We start from the raw sequence: 12102 nt of genomic DNA, 5'->3' as shown, positions 1-12102 counted from the left end.
AATCGGATTTCCTTCCACTCGAAAAGATAAATTATATTTTGTAATAAAATTATAAAATGATTAATGAAATGGATATCCAAGTATCTCCCACATTGATAGGGAAAGGGTGTAAAATATTAATCTTCTTAATCCAAGAAAAGAATAATAACCTTCCAATGGAAAAAAGGACGAACTATGTAATTCATTATTGGACTTTGGAGGTTACATGTACATGCTGCCAGTTTACACTTTATTTTCTCCGTAGATCTCATATATGCACAAGCACTACGCATGCAACTTCTTGTAAATTTCGATCACCACCCCCACCACGTATATATCCATATCATTTGGTGTAATTGCATTGTTGAAGGTAATTGGCCTGCACCTTTGTTGTTCTGTTGACCAAAAATAGAAACTAATACATTGTCACTGTCTACTCAATTAGTGTATTTTAAGAAGAATCGATGATACGACTGATAACAACATAGGAAAGGCATTCAGAAATTCAAAGCTCACGAATAAAGCCAAATTAATTAGTAACAATTAATCGTAAAAGATATATGTAGCAGTTTATCGGTGGCTCAATGCTAGTATTAATTAAGATTTATACATAAAAATTAAATTAGCACTCAACTTTTTCAAAATAATAATGGTACCTAGGATAAATTAATTAGTTATCTGATAAAGTATTAAATATTGATAATAAAATAAAGAAACTATTAAATATTTAGTAATTTACTTCAACTTATGGTAATGATATATATATATATATATATATATATATATATATATATATATATATAAGTAACATGTCAATTGCTAAAAAAAAAAAATACACGATATTAACAAACAATTTTATCTAGATCAATGTTGGACTGTAAGGAGATGTTTCATGCATACTTATTGACTCAAATTAGAATCTTGTCTTTGCATCATTGTCCAAATAAAAAAAATGTTTCGCACTATTAATTGTATCTATAAATATCCCACTATAGTTTAATCTATTATCATATATCTTATAAATTAGTATTAGTATCAGGGAAACAAAAAATTCAAGGTCATCACATGCTGCCACATTTTGCTACAGTAATAATGTGTTACTATTTTATTTGTTCTGTGAACTTGTGTAGTTAGAATAAGAATGCAAATGAGTTTTTTTTATTCAAAAATTATTATATTTTGATCCCATATTATTATCACTTAAGTTTCTATACTAGAAACTAAATGAGAAAAATATATTATTTTCAGGGACTTAAATTAAACACAAAAAAATTTAAAGATTTTTTTTAATTTTAATGACAACAATGACAACGAAATATATATTCAAATACTAAATTTATCATTTACTCTATTTTTTTTCTTTCTCTTTTTTATCACTCATACAACTCAAAAACAAGGTATAGGTATTATTGTATTAAATTAGTCATCTAAAACTTTATCTACCAAAAATTGGTTAGATGAAAAGATTCACAGTAACTTGTAATTCAGAATATCTGTACCAAAAACTCAACAATACTTCTGTTTGTATTTATGTTCATTCTTTTTCTTTTGTTCACTTTGAACAATCCAAAACTACCCTTGCTTCTACATGTTCACATGAAAAAGTGAAAAAAAATATCGTCCAACGTGAATAGAACGAGTTTTCAAACACACCCTAAAAATCATGTGTGAGCATCAGTTATTTTCTTTAGCAATTGAATGATGAGTTTAATTTTAATAAACTTTCAGTAAAAAAAAATATCATCAATTAATTAAAAATTTGTTTTAAGTATAGTTTTTAAATAAATTATTGTAAAATTTTATTACTAAAAAAAATTCATAAATAAATAAATATGTAAATAATATATTTAAATTAAATTTTTAAATAGCTGACAGAAAAATGGTTTTTTCAATTAAAACACTTAATTGTAATCAGAAAGTAAAATTATACATTTTTTGTGCACCGTTTAAGACGACATTTTTTTGTGGTTTTCTAATGACAAAGGGGCCATAGGCCCAAATGGAAAGAAACTATAAGACATTTTTCTAGACATCTAATGACCAAGAGGCAAGAAGTATCACGTATTGGAGGAATTAATCTTTTTTTTTTTTTGTTAAATTTTTATATGACACAGTTATCTGATAATTTGATGTTTATATCTTATTCACACAAAGTTATAAATTCTGACAAAATCATCCCTACTTTAAGGTTATTTAAAAAAATGAAATATAAAATGTTTACATTATCAACAAAGATAATCAGTGGTCCAGCATCTCTGCAGCATATCTTCATTCATGTGTAACATGACATGCGTCCATATATATATACTGGAAGGAGCACATGAACTGACAAGCTAATCACCGAATCGGGTCCAAACAACACACATTATTATTCAGTAGCATGGCAACAATTTGGTTTGGTCTCGGAAGCTTCAAAAACTGAATAATCATTGAAGAACAACATTGTGGACTAAATACGTGACAAGAAGCATTTTCCTTTCCTTTAATTATTAAAGGGAGTCTTTCCAATCACCACTCTTGATCTCATAAACACCCATTTCCACTTGCTTGTCCTCTTCTCCATCGTTGAAGAACTCTCCCATCTGCTCTCTCCTTTGGGTGCTGAAGATCGACACTATTGTTATCTTCTACAGGGACAAGGAAGCGTGCACGGCGAGGAACAACCTCCGTCTTCTTTCGGCGTCCAAGAATACGGTTCGCTTGCGAGTCTCATCGCCGGCTATTCCAATGGACACTTCCACTATGCAATTCCATTTTACCTAAACTATGCTCTATCATGCACAAATAAGATACGTGCATCTTATAGGATATAAGATATGTATCCTGATGAAAGTTTACACGTTCCCACCCCTGTTAATAAAAACTAAACAATAAACATTTTGTATGATCATTCTAAATGAAACAAATTAAAGTATGGATACTTTTATAGACTATGCTTAATCAAATAATTTAAGGATGTTGTGGTTATGATGTTGTTTTCCTATGAGAATTGAAATTTCATCTCATCGATCGAATAATGTAAGGCTTTATAAGATAAATTGTGGAGGTAAAATTGCAAGAATTAATTAACAGTATACTAAGTTCATATTGAGAACAATATATATTAAGTAGTTAAGAAATTGCAAAATTGAATAGCAGTATTGTAGTGGTTGAAATGATTGATTACCTGGCATCTGGAAGCGAAGTCCAGCGCCAATACTTTATCCAGTTGAAAGCTCAGCATCATCATGCCATTTCCCAAATTAATAAAATATTGCAAAATTAATCTCTTCACCACAAACAATCTTTTTAACGCTCCTTTTTTAAAAAGAGATTAGAGGAATATTTGTTTAGGTACCATTTTACCGTCTATGAGGAGCGGGTTTTGGTAGAGATAGAGATAGAGGTCCTTCTAAGAAGGAGGAACAAAGGAGGAAAGTATGGTGTGTAATTAATATATACATACTCATCTAAACATGCAAATGACATTTAAATACATTTACATGTTTATATCGAACCTAAAGACAATTTTGTTTTTTCAAATAATTTTGTTTTTTCAAACCCCTGTTCATTCTAAATAGATGATATATTTTTTAAATAGAAAAGTAGATTTGATGATACAAAACTAAGACTACTCCATCTTATTTATAGAATCTATCCAGAGTTCAACCAATTTGTATCAGAAATGTGAATTTGTTAATAAACGTGACTGAGATAAGGATTGAAGGTGGGAAAAAAATTGACTAGATTCAGAAAACAAATTCTCAAAAAAATTACAACAGAAAAGATAGTGGAAGGAAAGGGTGGACTCATCTGCCATTCCATCATGGTGTGGAAATCTGAAGGCAAAAACTTGTCCCAGACAGCGTCGGATCTGAAAATGGAAGAAACCAAAGAGAGCCTACGCACATCCCGAGGAGATGTGAAGGAGAGAATGTTTACCATGCAACATTCGTGCCTTCTGCCATCGTAACAATAATAACATAACATAACCAATTTGCGTTGTGTTGAATTGAAGGAGGAGTGAGGGGTGTCTAGGTATATGACCAGAGAGAGGAGGATTCGTTGAAGAAGGAAGCTTAGCGGTTAAGTGTCTACTACTGTCACGCATATCTGCCACACGATTTGTTCAACTAAAGTAAGCAACAAGCATAGCAATAGCAGAGATGGATAGTGATGAGTACGTAAGGATCTTTAACTTCATCGGATTTTCTACATCTGTTCATATCGCATCACCCGTCTCTTTCATTTTTAAATATTTTTTATTATAAAATTCCATTTCCAATTCCATCTCATCGCACCGAATTAGGAAATAATAAAGGTTACATTACTTTTCTATCCTTCTTTTTATTTTAAAATTTAAATTAATCGATTTCATATTTCTATTTTTAAAATGTTTAATTTAGATTTCTGATTTTTTTAAAAATATATTTAATGTTAACCTTTGACAAAATAAAAATAACTTTATACGAACGATCAATCTAAAATCATCATAAATATTATTATTAAAATAATTAAATTCACATTACATGATAATTTATAATTAAATATAACAAGGATTTTGAATAAAATTGGACACATGTCTATTTTACACTTTTGATTTTAAATATTCAAGAACATAACAAGGATTTTGAAATTGTCATTGCAATAACTTAACTTTATTAAAATTTAAAAAATTACAATTAATAATGTTTACTTATATAATGTTATTAATTTTAATATTTTAAACTCTATTAAATATTTAAAAATTATAATACTATATACTATTTTTTAAAGGTTTAGGGTTTTCCTAAAGCCCAAGCAATGTCAATGGGAAACTTAGCTAGCATGACATGACCCGTAACCCGGTGAATGCATTCATTTATTAAAACCCAGCAATATGTTATCTATCTGAAAGATAAATCATACCGTTGATCAGAGGTGGTTTATGGGACTTGGCTGCTTCCTACATTTTTAGATCAGGAATAGGCTAATTACCAGAAAAAAGTCACTATGTTTTCTGGATCTGTGATCTATGATTTGGACGTGTATTTCAATTTAGATTTTGGATCTATGTTTAATCTTGATCTGATTCCGAAATTTGGGTCTTAAAATCATAACATTTGCTTTTATAGGTGCAGATGCTGTTGCGAGAGGGTGGGAGATGGAAGGTTTTCATCATTGAATTCATATTTTCATTCCAGATTCTTGATTTTTATGACATTTTAAATCGTGAAACAATTAGCTATAGAGAAGTTGAATGGAAAAGCTTGGTGTGCAGTTTGTGTTGATTGGTGAATCTAACCATGGGGTTTATTTGTGTTATGTTGTTGAACAATTGGGTCAGAGGTGCCAGAGAGATCGGCGACGGCACATGTCGGAGATTGGTTGAGATGCCACAAAGACTCCGGGAGAATGAGTACAGAGAAGAAGGCAAAGTTTTTATTAGGTGTATAATAAAGTTGTGCACTTAGATTTATCTAAAGGCCGTAACCATATTTACTTTACTTCTCCACGCTAGATGCCGTCACCAGATATTGAAAAATGACAACCAACATACAAATACTAATACAAATAGTTACCTCGCTCATCACTCATCAGTCAAAAGAATTACGACAAGCAATATAACTTACGCATATAGTAGTTCAAGAGAAAAGGGCAACAGTTATGGCAAGAAAAATACATCACAAAGTTCAAAGGTTGAACGTTAAAATAAGCAGCATTCTTGCCATCTAAGACGCAAGACTTTATGCATATAGTTCTGTGAATTAAACTAAACAAGATATTTGCTTAATTCTCTTCCTTAGGCTTAACTTCTATTCCTTCAATAAAGAGGCCACTCTTCCAATTACCACCCTTAGTCTCCACGACACTCATCTGCACTTCATCATCTAAGCCTGTATTGAAGAACTCCCCCATCTCAATCTCCAACCACCCATCGCTTCTTGCATTTGGACGTTGCAGTCCCTCGACTCTTCTGTGTGGAAGTTCTTCATTTGGATCCAAACAGACAATTTTGGTACTACCATGGCCACCAAAGACATTGACCGATAACTCCACAGGACGGTTATGAAATCCACGGGCATCAATCATCTTGAAAACAAGATAAGCAGCATACTGAGTATTTGGGGACAAGACAAGGGTGTTTAGCACCCCACGAATTTCAAGCCAACACACATCTCTAAGTTCAGCAACTTCCGGGAACCTGTTCAAAAGTTTTACACAGAAGTTACAAAGAAAGTAATACATGAGTGACAATGATGTGTGTCACGGAAAAACAAAACATAAACATCCACAATCAGTTCACTAGTTAGTAAAGTAGTTATTGAAACAAGAAACAGAAAAATGCTGATAGATGGAGTATTTATGCAGGTGTAGATATATTAACTGTGATCTAAAAATAGTCAGGTGAGGACTGAGAGGCATGGACACATACTCAGTTTATTAATTTCAGGTCTAAAATTGTTAAGTATGATAACAGACAATAGTCAACTGTCTTTAGAGGGAATTATTAGACAGTGGAACACCGTCACTATTATTGAGTTTCATATTAGAGTCCGTTGAGGTGATATATAGCACTGATTCAGGCCTTTACCTATCAAGATCCCTTGAGTTTGAACTGAGATAACAAATAATTATTTAATATTACAAATTGAAAGTGTTGCCGTTCAAAAAAAAAACAAATTGAAAGTGTTAATCCAACTTATCTAAATAGCTGCAGTAGAGATAATTTATTTCCCCCGCCCTCTTTATTGTCTTTTATAGGCATGTGTTTCAGCATCACTAGTGATGACATAGTCAATTCAAGAGTAATTAAGTAATGGCTTGATTCAACAAGCACAAGGAGGCTTATTGTCAGTCTGTTCTTCCTAAATGGCCATGAATTTAGTGAAATTCAGCTGTCAAAATCATAAGAGTGAATTTGGAAATTCTCACTCTCGACGGAGACGGACCTTCGTGCTCTCGACGCGGAGCCTCGCTCACTTGCTTTCGCGTGCAGAGCCTCACTCTTGAACTTCTCTCTCTGGTTCGTCTTACTCTATTGTTTACTTTTGTTTTTGATTGAGGTTTGGTTAAAGGGTTTCATGGTTTTGATGTTGTTCTTCTGTGATAATTGTTTTGTTTTATTCTCATTTTAATCTGAATTGCATTTTACTCAATTGAATCCCAACCTAGGGTTCATATATTTTCCTCAATACTCTTTCCGCAGACCTGATCCTTGGCCTCAAACTTCTCTCTCCCTGCTTCATCTTGCTCTATCATTTGCTAGGATTTTTTTTTTTTATTGAGATTTGGTTCTAGGGATTCATGATTTTGATTTTATTCTTCTGTGATGACTATTTTATAATTGTTGTGTTTTACTCTCATATTAATCACATTTTACTCCGTTGAATTTCAATCTTAGGGTTCATATATTTTCCTCAAGTATGTATTGTTCATCCTCAAGTGCTTTACACATTAATAATTTGTTTGCGTTCTGTTTTGGATTCAAAGCAAAGGTTATTGTATTCTGTTTTGGGAATCAGATACCAATCCTGCAATTGAAAAACAAGTGATATTATTCCTTGATTCACAGTTTATTGCATAAGTTTCTCTTACCACTCTTAATTTACATAGTTTCAAATTCAATCCTTTTACAAAGGTAAAAAGAAAAATAGCTATTTAAATTTTCAGTTTCCATTAGATTTAATATTATTTAGCAGTGAAAGGGATCTCCACTAGTAGGTGCATAAGAGGAAATTTGCAGCAAGCAATTTGCACCTTTGTTGATTTTGCTGAAGCAATGATCTTTATTATATAAAGTATGTTTGTACACATTACAATAGTTTATAGGTTAATGATAGTCCTTGGATATATTCCTTATTATCATCATGACTTTAAGTGCTCTATAAGATTTATCTAAATGGTTATACCTTTCATCATGCCTGCCACCATGTGTTTGCTGTTTTATGTATCAATGCTGAGAATTGGTAGCAAGTACATTTTTTTTCCAATGTATAGTAACTTATTTTGAGTCCCGATTCACTGTTCTTATGTAATGTTGCTATCCTAAAGATTAGGCTGAGCTAATTTCGAAAGCTTTTAACTTGTAGTTAGGGAGAACACACAACTGCATTATACTTTTCCAGCGTAGAAGTAATGTGTAATTAATAATACCTCTGATTACTTTGTTTCCCTTGCTCCTTGTACCCTTTATTTTATTAGGTAGCTAATAGATACCAATCACCATATTTGAAAATGCAGAGGGGGAAGGGGGTAGGGTGGGAAATTAGATTCTATGGAACAGAAACTGAGTTTTCAGTTGAACCATACTGTTCTTAACCAATTGGAATGTTAAAACCACCATGGCTTTAGATGCATCTTCATCCTTCAGCAAGTCCATTTTCAGTTTTATAATTTTTGGGTTTGTGGTCATCAATGTGAAACTTTTCAGCAAGAGTTGAAGTTCTATTTTTACTCTTCTTACTTACCATAACATGCCCTGTTCGATATCGTTATGCTATGCCAATTGCCCGGACACTCACTAGTAGTAGTAGTAATTAGTACTGTTATAAACACGGTGCTGCATTTATGGTTTCAATTGAGTGGGTTTGCTAGGAGTCACTCATAGAATGCTTACATGCTGAAAATTTGATGTATGTGTTGGTGCCTCGTTGATTCTAATTGTGGTTGGCATATTCACGGTGCATTTTTTGGGTCATTTGGAAAGCAATGGTTTGATTATTATATGCAAATACACTATCTACATTGCGTCATATTATTTGTAGTGAAAGTACTGGATATTTTATGTGTGCAGATCTCATATAGGATGAATAAGTTCCTATATCTTCTCATATTTATGTACTATGCTATATAAAATATAATATATAGAAATCCTTCATCATTTTACCTCAATTTATCACTCTGGCCTTTGATTGTTTTTAGGAATGTGTTATATGTATAACACATGCCATAGTATTGGCTTTTTATCAGCACATCACATAGTATTGTTGTTGCCGGCTGGTTCAAAATTTGAACTATATGTACATTTTATATATACTTATTTAACTTAATATATTCTTCATTTTAATTTGTACTTCAGAGGATGAAAACTCCACACCAGTTAGTAATTCCATCTAGTTTTGGTCCTATAATTTCTTTTCTTGAATATAAGCCTCTATATTTTCTTATGGTTAATTATGTTTATAGGTTTGAAAACTCTATACCAATCATTACTAATACAATGGTTTTTTGTTGATTTGCAGGGATAAATCGAGAGAATGTCTTTTGGCTTATCTAGGGACTACTTTTTTTTTTTTAATTAAGCTTTTCAAACTATTTTGATGTCTTAGGTTGTATTCTGGAATCAGTAATGTTCAAACTATTCTCATTTTTATATTTTTTCATGACCCTGATGATGATAAAATGTAGAGGAGGTACTTTATATATGCTTTTTTTTGTTTTAGTTGTTCTTGTTGGAATATATATTTTTTATGCTTTAGTTCTAAATTTATATTTTTAAAATATAATTGGACAAGAATATATATAAATTATTATAAAAATAAATTTTTTTATTTATATGACCATTTATATTTTTTAAAATATAATTGGAGAAAAAATAAAAAAATGAAATATAATAAATTGAAATTATTTAATTCAAACAAAGAATTCAAAATATAAGAAATTTAAATTTTTTTTATCCAAACAAGAAATTTAAAATTCAAGATTCAAGGAATTTAAATTGGTTTATCCAAAGAAGGAATTTTAAAAATCCAAGAACTTAATTGATGCATTTTAATTTCCCTGAATTTTAAATTCCCTTGAAATTTTAAAATACTCCGTCCAAACACACTAAGACGTTTTTTTTTTTAATTTAAATTTTGCTAGAATAGTTCCTAGATGGCTAGTCAGATATCACTGGTAACATGACAGTTGTAATTGCTATTATCTCGTTGCAGAAAAAATTGAATATCCCAGAAATCATGATAGGCAGATACACTAACCATGATCCAAAAATTACAATAGAAAAACTGAAGGGTCTGACCTGGAATTGGGATCGGTTGTCCAGTTCCAGTATTGCTCAGTGTCACCCCAAATAATGCTGAGAGCTCTAGCAGCAAGCATGTAACACTTCTTCCCACTCTTTTTCTCCAATTGAAAGCTCTGCGTTCCAGACATCAGAGAATTAACCATCAAATTAAACCAACAAAAAAGGTTTTAAGGGATGCGAAACACACAACACGCTACCTACCTTTTTACCCTGATCGATGACGATAGGGCGATCGGAGAGAGCGAGATAGAGCTCCTTCTTGGAAGGATAGTTGAGAGGCGAAGGAGACTGGGAAATGATGGAATGGTAATCGGAAGGGAGAAAACGTTTCCACACAGCGTCCGATTCAGCGGCCGAACGGAAAATCTTTGATACGACGGAAAACCTACACACGTCCGCCGGCGTAGTGCGAGAGAGTATACTAGCAATGCAACCTTCCGGTAACCCTTGAAACTCCATTCTCACTACTCACTTCTCACTTCTCTAACACCCACACTATTAAAAGTACTAGGATTTCACGCGGTTACCGTGCATCAATTACACCCGTTAGATGAACATCAAACGATTCATAAAAATCTAAAATGCAAGCCGTCCGATCATCATCAACTGTCGAATTCATGACAGCGTTGAATCATGAAATTCATTTCCCTCTTCTGGAGCCCCCGCGTCTTGCTTACGCGCATTCACTATGTATGCTTTCTTCTTTCTTTTCCTTTTTTGTCCTTCGGTCAACTCCGTGACGCGTAAGGAACGATTTTGTCTTATCCACCGTTTTATAATCGCCTTAGCTAACATAATTAAATATAATAATATATTTTATGAATTAAAAAAATTTGATAAAATTTAAATGCAAAGAAGAATGTATATGATGATTTCACATAATATATGCTTTTACGATAAAAAATTATTTTTATAAAAATACTAAACTGTCATTCGTTTTATTTTATCCAGGACCTCTTTGCAATCCATCTCAAAAGTGACATAAAGCTCTTGAGTCTTTACACCAAATGTCTCCCACAATCATCCCTGACACAACGACCCATCCCAGTACACAAAGATTTTTATCAACTTTAAGAAAAGAGAAGAGATATAGAGGAGAAAGTTGACAGTATTGATAGCTGAAATTGTGAAACTCGGATGGAAGAGAAAGTGTACGTGTAATAAATAAAAAGAATAAGAATAGTAATATCTAAATACTTCATTATTATTCTAATTTTTTTTTCTATTTCTATTTTTTTTTATTATATTATGAATTCTATCACCTAGTTTTTTTAGTGATTTGATGGCATGATATGTGAGAGTATCAATATTCCATGGCTTCTAGGTTATAATCCGGTTCTCTTTAGTTGATAATAAACTTTGTTATATTTTATAACTTTTTTCTCTTTTTCTCTAAGTGTTAAATAGTATAATGAGTGCTTACATATATTTTTCTAATGATGAGTATTATCCATTCTATATATCCTTTTGATCGTTTTACTTTTATTTTCCTGTTATTCCTTCCGTGCACGCGTTGCGACCTATCTCCTAATCTAATTATATGCTGACATGTGGTCTTATTTAAAATTTTAACTAATCTAATCTTATTTAGATTTTTTAGGAATCTAATCGTATTTAGATATCATCTAATCAATTTGAATATTAAAAATTTATCCTTTTTAAACTAATCTAATCAAATCTTACATTACATTTTGAGTGTCAAAATCGAAAAATAAGTAATAATAAATAAAACTAATGAGATCAAATATTTTTATTTAAATTTAAATATAATTTAACATAGTCAAGAAAAATATTTTGCTTGGTAAATTTAATATAATTCGTACTTAAGATATTTATTTTACAAATATATTGTCTTATATATATATATATATATATATATATATATATATATATATATGTATATATATTAATTTATGGATTAAAAAATTTAAAAAGTAGATATATATATATATATATATATATATATATATATATATTAAATTAATTCTAAATTTAACAATACTTCATAGATTATTTTTCTAATAAAATATTTTATAATTCATAAAGTGCATAATTAATTTAATATGAAATAAGAAGTATAAAGTTATTTTTGAGCAAAATTTAAATTATTTTATTGACTAAAACTAAATTATTTT

The 12102-nt window shown here is 31.0% G+C and overlaps 1 protein-coding gene and 1 long non-coding RNA gene across 2 annotated transcripts; both read right to left on the bottom strand.

The window, feature by feature from the left end:
- Positions 1-2098: 2098 nt before the first annotated feature.
- Positions 2099-4124, bottom strand: LOC114370606. The gene is made up of 2 exons (XR_003657882.1): positions 3146-4124; positions 2099-2829 (listed from the first exon to the last, which is right to left on the bottom strand). It is a non-coding gene; the product is annotated as an uncharacterized LOC114370606 (long non-coding RNA).
- A 1350-nt stretch (positions 4125-5474) lies between these two features.
- LOC114370605 (F-box protein PP2-B10-like) lies at positions 5475-10629 on the bottom strand. The gene is made up of 3 exons (XM_028328003.1): positions 10169-10629; positions 9962-10080; positions 5475-6142 (listed from the first exon to the last, which is right to left on the bottom strand). Exons 1-3 carry the CDS (start codon positions 10424-10426, stop codon positions 5728-5730), a joined length of 792 nt encoding a protein of 263 aa, XP_028183804.1. The 5' UTR covers positions 10427-10629; the 3' UTR covers positions 5475-5727.
- Positions 10630-12102: the final 1473 nt, after the last annotated feature.

This window comes from Glycine soja, chromosome 10, assembly GCF_004193775.1.
Source record: "Glycine soja cultivar W05 chromosome 10, ASM419377v2, whole genome shotgun sequence".
Taxonomy (NCBI): domain Eukaryota; kingdom Viridiplantae; phylum Streptophyta; class Magnoliopsida; order Fabales; family Fabaceae; genus Glycine; species Glycine soja.
Note: the sequence above shows the minus strand (reverse complement) of the source record. Positions and strands in the feature narration are given on the sequence as shown.